Source organism: Sprattus sprattus (genome assembly GCF_963457725.1).
Source record: "Sprattus sprattus genome assembly, chromosome: 3".
In the NCBI taxonomy this organism is placed as follows: Eukaryota; Metazoa; Chordata; class Actinopteri; order Clupeiformes; family Clupeidae; genus Sprattus; species Sprattus sprattus.
Genome location: NC_137922.1, coordinates 60,590,754 through 60,605,753, shown reverse-complemented (window position 1 = coordinate 60,605,753; position 15,000 = coordinate 60,590,754). Strand labels below are relative to the sequence as shown.

At 42.0% G+C, this 15,000-nt stretch overlaps 3 protein-coding genes across 3 annotated transcripts in view; 2 read left to right on the top strand and 1 right to left on the bottom strand.

The window, feature by feature from the left end:
* Window positions 1–194: 194 nt before the first annotated feature.
* tfam (transcription factor A, mitochondrial) lies at window positions 195–6,668 on the top strand. Its single transcript, XM_080834042.1, has 7 exons — window positions 195–405; window positions 848–978; window positions 1,201–1,271; window positions 1,836–1,985; window positions 2,669–2,764; window positions 3,737–3,793; window positions 5,750–6,668. Exons 1-7 carry the CDS (start codon window positions 323–325, stop codon window positions 6,014–6,016), a joined length of 855 nt encoding a protein of 284 aa, XP_080690168.1. The 5' UTR covers window positions 195–322; the 3' UTR covers window positions 6,017–6,668.
* A 151-nt stretch (window positions 6,669–6,819) lies between these two features.
* LOC308361630 (DNA-directed RNA polymerase III subunit RPC4) lies at window positions 6,820–11,527 on the bottom strand. The gene is made up of 9 exons (XM_080834041.1): window positions 11,444–11,527; window positions 10,853–11,030; window positions 10,614–10,660; window positions 10,350–10,495; window positions 9,619–9,743; window positions 9,358–9,457; window positions 8,174–8,403; window positions 7,788–7,940; window positions 6,820–7,183 (listed from the first exon to the last, which is right to left on the bottom strand). The coding sequence occupies exons 2-9, from the start codon at window positions 11,027–11,029 to the stop codon at window positions 7,034–7,036; spliced, it is 1,128 nt and encodes a 375-aa protein (XP_080690167.1). The 5' UTR covers window position 11,030; window positions 11,444–11,527; the 3' UTR covers window positions 6,820–7,033.
* A 2,208-nt stretch (window positions 11,528–13,735) lies between these two features.
* Window positions 13,736–15,000, top strand: part of bicc1 (BicC family RNA binding protein 1) — a 129,025-nt gene continuing 127,760 nt past the window's right edge. Inside the window, exon 1 of the mRNA XM_080834022.1 lies at window positions 13,736–13,953. Within this exon, the coding sequence (XP_080690148.1) occupies window positions 13,761–13,953 (193 nt within the window). The 5' untranslated portion in view covers window positions 13,736–13,760. The remainder of the gene's footprint in view (window positions 13,954–15,000) is intronic.

Here is a 15,000-nt window from a genome sequence, read left to right as displayed (position 1 = left end):
AAATGTCCCATCTTTAATGTATGTATTTTTAGATTGCCTTTATTCAACGTAACAACGGCATATAGTTAAATCCTGTCCATGAAATACCTTTAGAGTCCATTTCCAGGTAGCGAAAGTACAGTTGTGAATACAAAATGATTTACACTAAATGTAACATTTCCCATAATGCAGTCGTGCTCTCGAAGGCGCCTTGTTACATGCTGGAGGGGTTGGTGGGTGGCCGAACGCAAATAACAACAGTTTAGTTTAAATCCAAGTTTGATTGCCGTTTTCGTGTTATTTTTTCCCGTTTGCATTGAGGTGTTTCGCGTTTTCTACTAAAATGGCACCTCTGAGCTTCATGGCAGCTGGTATCAACATTTTGACAAAATCGTTTGGTCTGTTTTCAAGTGCATCTCTTACAAGGTAAGTTAGCTGGGAATGGGGTAAAGATAGCTAGCTAGCTAAGGTTAAAAGTAAGGAGGTTACTAGCGTTATCTTGTTTCTTGTGGGAGACAATACAATTGCAGTCTATGTTATGCCAGTTAATCCTTTGCTATTCTATAGCTAGCTTTAAGTTACGGTATTTGTCAAGTCAATGTGACTAGTTGGCTTCTTAAGAAGTGTGAAATTGACTTTCAAATGCGACTAACGTTAGCATGGTTGTGCTTGCAGCTCTGGCTGTCCGTCTTCTCGCGTTTTTCAGCCCTCAATGAATGACTTTGTAGAACATAAAGTTATGGTTACTAGCTAGTAAGTGACAGCGTAGACAATGCATCGCTGGTCACGCTGGCCTGAACCCGTGGAATGTCTGGGTGTTGAAGTGTGCAGTCAAGACGGTGAGATGAACTTGTGAATTGTTTTTCAGGTGTTCATGTGCCATTACTACAGCAGCTAAACCCTTTAGCACAGCTGCTGGGGGCCCTCCGAAAAGACCACTCACAGGTTACATGCGGTTTGTGAAAGAGCAGCAGCCGCAAGTCACCAGACAGTTTCCAGGTAAAATATAATTGTGTAGGCTACTTCTCTCCCATTGCAGTCTTTTGTAGTTACAGTCATCATATCCTTCCCGAATGGTAAACAACAGGGAGCGTTTGGATTTAGAACACATCAAAGAGTTGAAACGGTTTGCACATTGAAGGAGTTTTGGGTGAGATGTGATTGAAATAGAGGCTGTTGTCAGGTGTGGTCTTAAAACATGCACAACTCTGCGAATTTCAGACGCCAAAGCTGTTGAAGTTATCCGAAAGGTTGCTGAGCGATGGAGGGGGCTTACTCTTGTACAGAAACAGGTAAGTTGTCTTATATCTCCAGAGATGTAGGCAGGAGAAAACCCTCTAAGGGTCTTGGTGATGTTTGTAAAGTAATTTTTGTGTTTTTCTTCGCAATAATTTTGCAATATTTATGTGTTCTCGAGGTAACGCAAAAGTGTGGCAAGGCAATGCAATTTTTTTTGTTTGGGAACCCAGAAGTATTGCGAGGAAATGCAAAAATATTGCGAGTTAATGCAAAACACGCAGAAAAGAAATCACCACCATCCTTTGGGGGATTCACACATAGACATGTATAGATGTCGACCTGTATTTATGTCTATGGATTCACATACAACGGCCATGTTTAATCTAGCTCACTCTCCCTAGAGTGGTGAAAATAATTTTGATTTACACCATTACTACAGAATTAGGCTCATCGACATGTATTCTGTTGAAGAGACAATCCACCACACAGCTTCACAAAATGTGCATGTTATTGTTGTTGACATATTAACATGTGTTTTTATCTCGAGTCCAATATTGAATTCAGTTGTTATATTATTAGTATGCTGTACTGAACATTTGAATGTATTTGTGTCTCAGCCCTTCGAGCAGGCAGCCCTGTTTGACAGGAACCAGTATAAGGCGACCATGCAGCGCTACCAGGCCCAGCTCACGCCAGAGCAGACTGCTGTCCTCACGGAGGAGAAAAGACAGAAGAGGGCCAAGAGGAAGAACATCAAGAAGAAGAGGGTGAGTGGGAGTGCCTGCACACACACACACACACACACACACATATATACACACACACACACACACATATATACACACACACACACACATATATATACACACACACACACACATATATAAACACACACACACACATATATAAACACACACACACACATATAGATACACACACACACACACACACACACACACACACACACACACACATATATATATAAACACACACATATAAACACACACACACACACATATAAACACACACACACACGCACACACACACACACACACACACGCGCATGCCACCACTGTTGAACCCTCGATACATACATCATAATTTAACACGCACACACGTACACACACACACACACACACTCAAACACACTCAAACACACCACACACACACACGTGCATGCCACCACTGTGGATCCCTCGATACATACATCATAATTTAACAGTGACTTTTTCAAAAACTCTGGAATACTGTTTTGTAGTACAGCCCTGGTCACCGCAACAATTAGAAATGCACAGAAAGATATGATAAAACCACTTTTAAAATCTTTAAAGTTGCAGCACAAACAAGCCTGAGACAAGAAGCATACAAATCCACACATGTAAATGAGGGCTCAGTTACATCATAAACGTTAACGTCATTAACATAAAGTGTTCTTTCCCTTCCCATCCAGGAGCTGACCAGCCTGGGCAAACCCAAGCGTCCTCGGATAGCCTTCAACATATTCATGTCGGAGCACTTTGAAGAGGCGCGGGGAGACACCATGCCGGTAATGATCTGGAACACTAGCCTGGTGACACCAGCCTACGTATTTCCGCCTGAATTGATTTCAAGCTCATACTCAGTCTGGCCCAACCCCGTTGACAATCGTCTCCAGAACTCAAAATTTTGTAGGACCAATCAGCGAACAGTTCAGAGCTGTGACGCAAAACTCGCCTTGGAGGAAAAGACACGAAAAGCTATCGGAAAAGAACATGAGAACATGAGAAAAACATGAGAACATGAGAAAATTAAAAGGAGAACAAGAGTATTTTCTTGTAAGTTTTATGATTGGAGAGGACGTCGTAGCTCTTCTCCCAACTGGCTTTGGGAAGAGTTTAATCTACCGAATGCTTACTAAACGTTGCTGATTGGTTAAGGGAACTCCAATGATTTTAAACCTCAAGATAAGCACCCGCCCATCTCGGAAACCAAAATGCATTGGGTTGGCCCAGACTGAAAGACGGAATGAAATGGAGTCACAGGCTGGTAATGGCCAGGCTACTGGAACACTACCAAGATGATCGAAGTGTTTGATTTTTATTATAGACTGTATTGGTAGCCTGTAGGTGGTCTGCTACTTTTCTTGTGGTCTTTAGCTCCGTCATGTTTTTAATGCCTCAGGAGAGCTTTTATTTATATATATATTAAGGAACAGAGTTTAAACATGAAGAAAACAATATGGAAACAAATCCTATTTTAATTAAATTCATACCTCACGGCATGATTAGTAAACATTACTTCATTACTTGCTGTTTTTTTAGCACTCTGAGATTCTGCCTGAATGAAGAGTGCTCAACAAATAAAATGAATTATTATTATTATTATTATTATTATTATTATTATTATATGGAGATGTATTTGTGTCTGTGTTGATGTCAGGTTTATTTAGGTTGGGTTAGTTAGGAGTTGAGACTTTAAGCCCAACCAGGTCTGCTTGTTCCCCGTCGATACCTGAAGGAAACATGCTTTTTGTTCCCAGGCCAAGATGAAGTCGCTGCTGGAAGACTGGAAAAACCTTTACATGACGCAGAAGCAGGTGAGCCTGGTTGACATCGCTTTGCATAAGACACACATGGAGTTGACTAGCAAGAGTTAATTCTGTAATAGGGATGACCGCTAATCATTACCAGATTGCAAGAAGTTGACATTAAAGCAGCACACCGGATCAATAGCTATTCGCGAACGGCATGCTAGCAGCTAAAACTAACGAAATCTCTCGAAATGTGCTGACTTTGACATTATGACAAACTAGTTACTCAACGACTGTCCTTACACAGTCAAACATCAAGCAAGTGCAATACAAGACAAAGCAAGACGGCAAATAAGCTACTTACTAGATCTGCAGAAAGTCAACAAGTCAGGGTGGCGGGCTGCGGCAGGCAAAACTACAGAACGTAGTTATATGCCTGCCTAAGGACCCTTGTATCTCAATGGCACGGAGGCGATTCTCCATATTAAAAGTCATTGTAGCGACCCAATTTTTTTTAAGCTGTTATTTTAAGGTTAAACTGCTTATCCTAACCCTAATTCTATAGTATAATTGTTGCATAATGGGGCTTTAACTCACTACTTTGCTAGCAGGGTTTCCATTAGCTTGTAGTTACTAGTTACTTACATTTAAAACTTTTCAAAATGTCCAGGAATAATGCTCATACAACATGCTACAATAATGCTCAACAACAGCTGATTGTAGCTATATTTATCTGTTATCAGGACATTTGTGTTTTGACAGCGAGACAGCCTATTAACAACCTACAGTTACTCCATCCCCCCCCCCCCACCCCCACCCAAAAAGGGTGCGGCTTACCCTGAAGTGCTGATCAGCATCCGCACCTCTCATTGATGCCAAGTGCATACGCCAGGATGTAGTGGCAGAAATGACAGTGCGAACACACACACACACACGACCACACACATACACACACACACACACACACACACACACACACACACACACACTGGCAGCGATGACATTGCTCCCCGGTTACGGGGGATAACATTTGGCAACAGATCGCAAGGTGCTCATTTATAAGTTCAGCAAGCTGTACCCTGACTGACCTACACTGGCTAAAGTTGCCTGTTTGCATAGAATCGAATAAGAAATCAGTTTGCAGGAGGGGGGGTGGATATCACTTCCTTTGAATCAGGTATAATTCAACTGAGGTTTGCATAAATAAACTGCTACAGGGAAATGTCTAACATGGACGTTGCTATACAACGCTGTCGATACTTTGGGTTATTCAGTTATTCTCTAATCACTTTCGCAACACCATGTGCAGGTGAACGTGATGATGAGCAGTGTGTATGTGCAGCTCAGTCTCTAAAGGCCCTTGCATGCTTCTAAAGGGAGCATCAATTGCTAGGTGCTTACGCGTTGCGTTGGGGGTGTTGCCAAGCAATTCACACCCAGAACAATAGGCTTGCGTAAATGGCGCAAGTCTAGAAAAAGGGGCCGACGCACGCAAGACGTGAAAAGTCGCGCAAGGGGCTTGCGCGGCCTCTTGCGCTTACGCTTACGTAACCGAGCATAAATCAGCCTTAAGGCAGGACTCACACGCACGCGTTCAAATGCGTTGAGCCGTCAAGGTTGACGGATCCCTATTCACTTTGAATTGTGGCTCCGTTAAGTTCGGCAAAGGATGACATCACCCCATTCAAAGTGAATCCATCGCGCTTCCCGGATCAACGCACTCAGACGCAACCATGTAATAGCTCTCTAATCCAGTGGTTCTTAACCTGGGTTCGATTGAACCCCAGGGGTTCGTTGAGCCACTCTTTTAGGGGTTCGACAGGGGTCAAGACACACGCAGTATAGCCCGGTTCACACTAGCAATGTCGGGTCGTTTTTATACATACCTACGTTTTGAAGAAATCATGTTTTATATTACAAATTACGAAGGGTTCGGCGAATGCATTGATGAAGCTTGCAGGGTTCAGTACCTCCAAAAAGGTTAAGAACCACTGATAATCATTTTCTTCTTTTTCTGTCCAGGTGTACGTGCAGCTCGCCGAGGACGACAAGGTGCGCTACAAGACGGAGATGAAGACGTGGGAGGACCACATGGTGGAGATCGGCAGGTCGGACCTGATCCGGAGGAAGGAGAAAACGGCCAGAAAGACCACCAAGGCGGCCAAGAAGAAGCCCGTGTCCAAAGTGAAAAAGCTAAAAACAGCAGCCAAGAAGCCACTGGCTACGGCGAAGAAGACAACAACGACGACAACAACCAAAACAACAGGGAGAAACACACGAAAGGCGTGAAACTAAGGTGTCCGTATAAAACCCCAGAAGGTGTTGACTGACCTCCGTCCTGAGTAAAACTGACATTAGTCGCAGGAAAGGGAGTTCTTGTTGCGTCATTAGTGTTATATGTGCATAGTGTTCGAAAGGCATGAAGCTACTCAACTGTGAAATAAAACCCCCCAAGGCTACAGCTCCTTAAGTTCACACATGAAGCAGTCCGAGTCTGATTGACACATTTGACTCATTTATTTTCATTTCTGGCTTTAACGGTTAGCATCATGTTTTATGTGTTATAAAAGAGATTCGCTTTTCATTGACTATGCAGACTTGGACACTTGCTTTTTGCTGGTGATACCACATGATTTGTTTTGATTCCTGAGGCTACGTTAACCAGTTGTCGAATGTAAACCCTGGCTAAAGAAGGAACTAGACACTGTAAATGACCTGGTTATTAATAACAGACTCCAGAAACAGAAACATGACAACAAAAGCACTTGACACAGTCTGAATCCAAAGCGAGGAGTGAGTCCTGGGGGGTATTAGTCGTACGTGGTTTTAGTGACAAACCTGTTAACTCAGAGTAAGTGGTAAACCTCCTAATAAAATAACCCCCATTGGTTCATTCTCCGAGCAAAACAACGACAGAGGGCTCTTCTATTAGGAGGTTTACCACTTACTCTGAGTTAACTTACACAGGTTTGTCTCTAAACCACGTATGACAAATACCCCCCCCTGGATTCGTTCAGGAAGCTATGTTTTGACTGAGTAACGACCCCCATGTAGTTCAACAAATGTCACTGAATGTTATCACTTATCATGTTTTACAGTCAGTAGAACCATGTTTTTGTATTCTACATCTTTATTCAATAAACATACGTTTTCTAAATAAAAAAAAGAACATGCCGTTATCTTTTTACAAAACATCCAAGCACATAGTTGAGTACAAAAAAAGTGCTTTAAATACTCTATTTACATGTAAAAGGCTAAAAATAGCTATTGGGCTTCACACACACACACACACACACACAGAAACTATCAGGACTTCCGTGAGCAGGAGCCGGGCGGTCTTTTCACACCCTGAAGAAGCGTTTGGAAGTCCGGGGAGCAGACCAGCTTGTGCTGGACGTTACCGAGAACGCTCATGTCACCGGTGAGGCCATCGTTGAGACGCACCGACACCAGTTGCTGTGGAAACAGAGATCAGAGAGTGGACACAGAGATCAGAGACACTAGTTGCTGTGGAAACCGAGACACAGAGACACCAGTTGCTGTGGAAACAGACTACAGTTGCTGTGGACACAGATCAGTGAGGTAACATACATTCATGTTTAGTTGTTGAACTAGACTACATTTCTTGAGACACTAAACTGTAGTATGTAGTACGATGTAGTTTAGCATTTTTAGGACTTGCATCCCATGTTGATTATCAAATGTTTGTGTGTATTCGATCTGACATACTGTATTAAGATATTCAACACTAAATCAAATATCTGAGTTAAAAGAAATACACTCCGCTCAGTCAAAACATAAGTAGGGAACGTAAATATTCTGATAATTTTACATTTCTTGTCAGTTATGACCAAGCAATTGGCAGTCAATGTATTACCCAGTACTTTCCTAGATAAAAAGAGATTTTTTTTTTTATGTTTGTGTGTGGGTTTGACACTCAGGTGGTGAGTAGCTACCTGCAGGAAGGATAAAGGTGTGTGTGTGTGTGTGTGTGTGTACCTGCAGGTAGGAGAAGGCTGCAAGTGTGTGTGTGTGTGTGTGTGTGTGTGTGTGTGTGTACCTGCAGGAAGGAGAAGGCCGCCCCCTCGGACACGTCCAGCTTGTTGTCCCCCAGCACCAGCTGCACTTTACCAGACTTACGGATCTGGAGTTTGCCGATCAGCCCTTCTGAGAAATCTGCTAGTACGGGGGTGCTCTCTTTTCCCACGGGCTCCTGGGGAAGATGGAAACACAACGGACCGAGAGGAAGTTAGTGGACTTGTGTACTTGAAGCAGAAGGGGGATCACATATATATCAGGAGCATTTGGCGTCAGCAACATTAAAAGGTTTAAAAAAAAAGAAAATTACAAAAAAAGTTATTTCTACAAATACAATTCTCAATGAGCCACACTTGGAACACATTTTTTTTGTTATTGAGAGGAGTAAAACAAAACGATGTACTTTACCTGTGTTGTTTTCAATTTCCCGGGATGTTTGTCGTCCAGCTTGCTAGGTGACGCCTCGGTGCTTGTTGAGGCTGGTTGGCCTGGAATGGCGTCGGGGAGCTGGATGAAGAGCAGTTCGTCCTCATCAGAGAGGCTCAGCTGGTGGAAGAGTTCACCCACCGCAGGCTGCTGAGGACCCACACATCCCACACCCACGGGGGCGGTACAGTCTGTAGCCGTCTCTTCCGTGCCTGTTCAGAAGAAGAAGAAAAAATCGTCACATGCATTACATGCTAAATGGTCACATGCATTACATGCTAAATGGTCACATGCATTACATGCTAAATCGTAACATGCATTACATGCTAAATCGTAACATCCATTACATGAAATTAGCTTCATCTTCAGGGCCTGACACTTTTTGAAGTTGTCTCTAATCTTTAACAAATTACAAACTTCAAAGCATGTTTACAGTGGATAATTTGCTCATGCTACATTTTAAGCGTTTCTTTCCATTTCATACATATTCATCCAGGGAGCAGAGCCATAGAACTGTATTAGTGCTTGGGATTGATCCCTGCCTCCTCCAGTAGTTCAGTCAGGTGTTGTTTCCTGCCAAAACTGTGTTGTAGAGTGAACTTACGAGAGGCTAAGGCTTCCATTATGAAACTGAGAGTGAACTTACGAGACGCTGAGGGGTCGAGTATGAAACTGTGTTTAATGTAGTGTGAACTTACGAGAGGCTGAGGGGTCGAGTATGAAACTGTGTTTAATATAGAGTGAACTTACGAGACGCTGAGGAGTCGAGTATGAAACTGTGTTTAATGTAGAGTGAACTTACGAGAGGTTCAGGAGTCGAGTATGAAACTGTGTTTAATGTAGAGTGAACTTACGAGAGGCTGAGGGGTCGAGTATGAAACTGTGTTTAATATAGAGTGAACTTACGAGACGCTGAGGAGTCTAGTATGAAACTGTGTTTAATGTAGAGTGAACTTACAAGACGCTGAGGAGTCTAGTATGAAACTGTGTTTAATGTAGAGTGAACTTACAAGACGCTGAGGAGTCTAGTATGAAACTGTGTTTAATGTAGTGTGAACTTACGAGAGGCTGAGGGGTCGAGTATGAAACTGTGTTTAATGTAGAGTGAACTTACGAGAGGCTGAGGGGTCGAGTATGAAACTGTGTTTAATGTAGAGTGAACTTACGAGAGGCTGAGGCGTCCAGTAAGAAACTGCTTGCTTGATACAGTGGAAGCTGAATGGGTCTCTGCCGTACATCGTTCCTCAGGCCAGGGTCGTCTAAAAACTAGGGGGTGAAAAGACATTAAGTAATAAATATGCGATAAGATTGTTTTTACATAGCCTTACTATTTTCACAGCGGTTGTGTTGACACTGTTTATTTACTGTATGCACACAGCAAGTGACGATACACAGTAGTCTGGAGAATGAGTAATAATAAGACCTACGTCGTCGCGATGCAGCTTTTGTAAAATCTCGCTCTCATCTTCCTGGGAGACCTTCTTCTCCTTCTTCACACATTTGGTCACGAGTGACCGCCCACACTCGCTCAGGTCAGAGCAGCCCCAGCTGCCTGGGTCAAGGGTTAAAGGTCAAGGGTCAAGATGGAGAAGATAGCCAGAGCAGAGTGGGCATTAAGAGAAACACATGTTAGCACTCAGCAGCAAGCGCATACACTGTAAAACCTGATGAGCAGTGGTGTAGTCCAGGGTATACGCAGGTATACGGAGTATACCCACTTATTTTTCAGTCAGCATTGCATATACCCACTTCTCAAAACAGGGCTTTTTAACCTGTACTGTAGGCTGCTTAAATTAAGAGTATACCCACTACTCCAGGGACCACTACATCACTGCTGATGTGTAAAGTCAACTCAAATAGTTCTAGGAAACCGATTGCCTTGAACCATTTAAGTTAAATAACTCAAATCCCTTTAGTGAAATTAATTGCTTAAATGGAGTATTCTCCTAACTCAAGTATTTATTGTTAGGTATTCTTAAGTAAATAAATGACTAGTACTAACTCCATTGTATTGAACCTAAAACATATTCATTATTTAAACTTATTTATAATGTTTGTATGGACTCAATAAAATGATGAACAAGCAAATATATATATGTTCATTTGTGAAGCGGTTGATCACAGTTGGCTGTATGTTTATGAAGATGAGTTTCTTTACCTATTTTCCTGATCGTGTCTGCAGGGCCTTGTTCAAAGATGGAGTGTGACTGTATGGTCTGTGGTCGCTCTCTTCTCTTCCTTGCTTCTCTGTGTCTGTCCTCTCGCCTCTCCTTCTTAGGCGTTGTGCGCGTCTCTTCCCTGAGTCTTTGGACAAAGTGTGACAGCTTAGGCGGCTACAGACAGGAAATTGCAGTATTTCTTTTTAGTATATTTATATTAGTATATGGTTTTTACTATTATGTATGGTTGTTTAGATACATACTCATCTTTGCTTTTCCTGACAGAATTGACATTTGGCACAAAGGTTTTCTGTAAAAGCATTAACAAACACCGGATTGGATTGTGTTGTTTAACAATAAAACCTTGCATTAGTGTCCTGACGCGGGCTTGACAGTGAATGTGTTTATGCTTTTGAAGAATGTAATACAGTATATATTACTAAACTGCTTTTCATTATTTCGCCAGCAAAAAATACCCAAAAAGAACCTAGAGACTTGTGACCTTTTTAAAGCCGCCCAGTGTGAGATCTCTGGACCGCAGAGTGGTGAGCCTGCCCGGTGGAGGCGAGTTCAGCGATATGCGTCCGGTCAGGGCTCCTTTGCCCACCGCGAAAGAAGACAGTCTCGGGCTCGAGGCTCCCGGACTGGCCGCGGAATCGCCTTCGCCGCTGTCCATCATCCTGAAAACAATTTCAAACGAACAAAGTCCGTTATAGCGGAGACGGTACATGCATCATGCATAGCCTATGGTAAACGACAGGAAATAGCTGGTCATAGGCTACATAAAATAATGCTGTTGATGGGCTACATAGCCTAGGACAAATTCTATTTGTCTAAACGTTTAATAAACTCCGGGTGAAACGTTAAGTAAACAAGCACAGTTTCGCGCGCCGAACTGTCAGCTGCGCAGTGTAAACAAAACACTCCAGCCTCCATTTTGTTATGGATACAAACCGGCTATGCGCATCGTCTTGAACCTTGTTCACAATTATGAACATATAACGTATATATGTCTCGGTTATAACACACATGGCACTGTAAACAGGCAATGCGTGTAGACAGACATATCAATAAGAGGAAATCACTATCTCACCTATTGTCTTTCTCCCATAAACCGGTAACTTATTGCAGTCCTGTCTGATAGCTGATAGTTAAATTGAAACCACTTATAATCCAGTCACGTGACCGCGCCCGTCTGCTGTCGCTTAATAAAGTCGCAGTGTTTGTTCGTGGCATTAGCGGAGTTCATATAGAAGACATCCGTTTAGGGATGCAGGTCAATTTATCAAACAACAAACTATGATCCTTTGTGTAGCTCCACTTAGGGGCATTTTTTTTTGTCTTTCGTCTGTAAAACCATGGGGTGGCAGCCTTCACCATGGATTTTCTACATAGCCATCCCCTTCGATGTAGGCTGTTCATCCCCGAAACCGTACATTTACTATAGCATCCTTGCCCGCGATATGAAGTCTAGTGTCGGGGTGAAATGAAAACATATAATTAATTAACTAAGTAGTTTAACTAGATTTTGCAGTAGCCTAGCTTGCTAGTATTTCAACTAGGCTGCATTCATATTTGCATGGTGATTTATTAATAATAATAATAATAATAATAATAATACATTTTATTTTAAGCGCCTTTCATGACACCCAAGGTCACTTCACAAACAGGTTGTTAGAATTACAGTCATCACATAGAAATAAATAAAAATAAGAAAAATAAAAGTCTTTAAGTAGTTCAATTACTTATTTTTTGACTTTTTCTGCGTGGTTGAAGTTAAACTTAGTGGGCCATACAATTGTTTTGTAGTCAGATAAAACAAAATCCAGATTTGTTTTACAATAAAAACACAACATTCCTTGCAAGGTAGGCTATACTCCAGGAAGCTGGCTGTTAACTCACCTGTGAAAAATATAGTTTTTAATGTCATTAATTTGAATTTGTAAACCAAAATTTGAATAAAGAAAAAATTAATAAGTCATGAGTTTGGGTTATTGTTATTTATTAACAAATGTTTAGAGGAGTTGTTGGAGGCTATTTTAGAACTTTTAGAAAACTGCTTACTGCTATACCCTCACCTGGACTCACCTTATGGAAGGCAGGTGTCTGACTGATGCGCACGCACGCACACACGCACACACACGCACACACAGGTGTCTGACTGATACACACACACACACGCACGCACGCACGCACACACACGCACACACAGGTGTCTGACTGATGGACACCACACACACACACACACACACACACACACACACAGGTGTCTGACCGAACAAAACCAAAGTTGACATTCCTTGCACTTTCCCATAAATAGTGGGGTATTTATTTATGTGTGGCCTGTGAACAAGTAGGCACTTTTGCAATAAACTCACATGGCATGTGACTTTTTTTTTTAAATTATATTTTGTTATAATTTTGTATAACTAAGAACTAGGGAGGCCCATAGAAGAGATAGGCTAGAACTAGTAGCAACGGATAGAGAGAGGCGTAAAGGATGGTGATGATGATAATTTCGTATCACATAGTTTAGGCTACATCATCAATTTCATCTTTTAAAAAAAGTAATAAGGTTAAGTTAACCGAACCAGATTTCTCCCTAGGTTAGCTTACTATAGTTCAACTTCTTCAAGTGGTAAGTTAAATTTAGCCTCATTGGTTACTAACTTGCAAAACTACGCTTTCAAAGTAGCTTCCACAACACTGGAAGTTACGACTGAAAAGTTAGATTGACCCATCAAGATAATGTAACTGAGGCATTTCACAAAATCGGCCCTTTCGCACGTGAGGACAGCGCCGGGTGATACGTTACCGCAGAAGATATTTAAATCATCTATTTAGCACTCTTCTACAGAGTTCATCACTTTTAAAAGTGAGTGCATGGCTGAAATATATTATTAGAACTGTGACCGTTAGTCTAATTGGTAGATCCGTTATTATTTGAAATCTCTTCAACGAAATAAAGATCTTAGGCTATGTCTGAAACCAGGGCATAATTGAAGTCTTTCACTGTAGATGTTTGCACATCTGTGCTGCATGGCTGTTTCATTCACCATGGCAATGTACAGTAGGTAGGCTAGTGCATGCCCCCAGTGCGTGGCCGCTCGCAAAATATTTTGGGGGAGGGTTTCACTGTAGTTTAAAACACACGCATACACTTGGAAGTTTGCAGACATCCAATTTGGATGCAGTCAGAGTGAGGGCGGTGCTTTGCTGAAGAAGAAGAAGAAAAAGAAACGAAAGGGAACGGTTTTCTTTAAATAAATACGGTCCACACAATGCCTGACGGTTATTCTTCAGCAAAAAACCAAGGAGGGATGAGTTCGACTAGAAGTTGAAATCTTGGAAGTTCTGGAACTTAGTGCGTTGGCGCTGTGTGGGCAAGAGAGCGGTGCTTTGTTGAAGCCATGGCCGCTCAGTGCGACCCTTTAAGCGGATACCTCCAGCAGTCCGACCCGGGCTCCAACAGCGAGCGGAGCACGGACTCCCCTCTCCCGGTATCAGAGGATGACTCGGGTGGGCCCCCCGTCCCGCCAGACCCGGAGTGGACCGAGGAGAGGTTCCGAGTGGACCGAAAGAAACTGGAGATCATGTTATTGGGTAATCCCTTTTTTTTTTCATCTGTCTGTCTCTCTCTCTCGCTCGCCAACACGGATTAAGTGCTACTATTGTGAAACAAAAATATATATACAGAAATAATTCAATTCAATTCAATGTTATTTATAGCGCCATAACAATACAATTGTCTCAAGGCGCTTTACAGAGCCCAGAGCCTGAACCCCCAATACTAGCAAGAAACAGAAAGAGTGACTATGCTGTTAACGTTTTATGAAATAACCTACAATACACGGAGGGGACATTAACAGAGAGATTTGGTAATAAAGAAGTGAAAAACATTTCTCAAAATAAGTGACACATTTAGCTTATGTTTGACCTTTGTGTGACGAAAACGTTTCAGATTATGCGCAAATGTAGCCTTACTAGACAAGAGTTGTTGGCTTTCCTGAAACAGTCATTTTAAGCCACATCACACTTTTTGGACCTTCTGGCAATAGACATAGGCTGCAGTACTTGCAGTCGAACAAAGAGTTGCCTGCCCTTCTATGATTTAGTCTATATATAAAGAACATTTACCACAAGTCAAGAGTGATTGATACTGTCTAAGTAGTAGCCTAATATTTCCACGACAAATCCACAACATAAAACAGGCGTAATTTATGGTAACGATAGGGGTCAGTGTGTAATGTAGTACTGTTCCCCCTGATTATGTAGCCTACTATTCCAGTGAGTCGATATGTGATAATGACATCACCGACTAATGTTACAACAAGTATTAACCAATACTTAAGCATTCATTGTTTTCTCTACTGTATGTGAGGTATTTGCAACGTAGGGCAACATAACGGTAACATCTGCTTTTAGGGCCACATAGTATGAAAAGCTTAGTTGACAGTTACTGATGCCACTTAGTTTATTTTTTCTGCCTTTCGTCTGCTATTGAGCTGCTTGGTTTCGCATCAAGTGATGTTAAAAGAGCACGCCGCATAGCCAAATAAGTATCTGAAGAAGTTTAAATCGCAAACACTTCAGCAAATGATCGTTTGACTACGTTTCGCTTAAAAAAAGGCATAAGTGAAATGTGACAAG

Bases quoted from the DNA above. Each gene is read 5' to 3' on its own strand.
- LOC308361630 (XM_080834041.1), bottom strand. From the start codon at position 11,029: ATGATGGACAGCGGCGAAGGCGATTCCGCGGCCAGTCCGGGAGCCTCG. The intron at 10,661-10,852 runs GTCACAAGTCTC...ATGCTTTTACAG, and splicing joins CACTGGGCGGCTTTAAAAAG to AAAACCTTTGTGCCAAATGT. The intron at 8,404-9,357 runs GTAAGTTCACTC...TCTTCTGAACAG, and splicing joins ACTGGACGCCTCAGCCTCTC to GCACGGAAGAGACGGCTACA.
- tfam (XM_080834042.1), top strand. From the start codon at position 323: ATGGCACCTCTGAGCTTCATGGCAGCTGGTATCAACATTTTGACAAAA. The intron at 406-847 runs GTAAGTTAGCTG...ATTGTTTTTCAG, and splicing joins TCAAGTGCATCTCTTACAAG to GTGTTCATGTGCCATTACTA. The intron at 1,272-1,835 runs GTAAGTTGTCTT...TTTGTGTCTCAG, and splicing joins TTACTCTTGTACAGAAACAG to CCCTTCGAGCAGGCAGCCCT.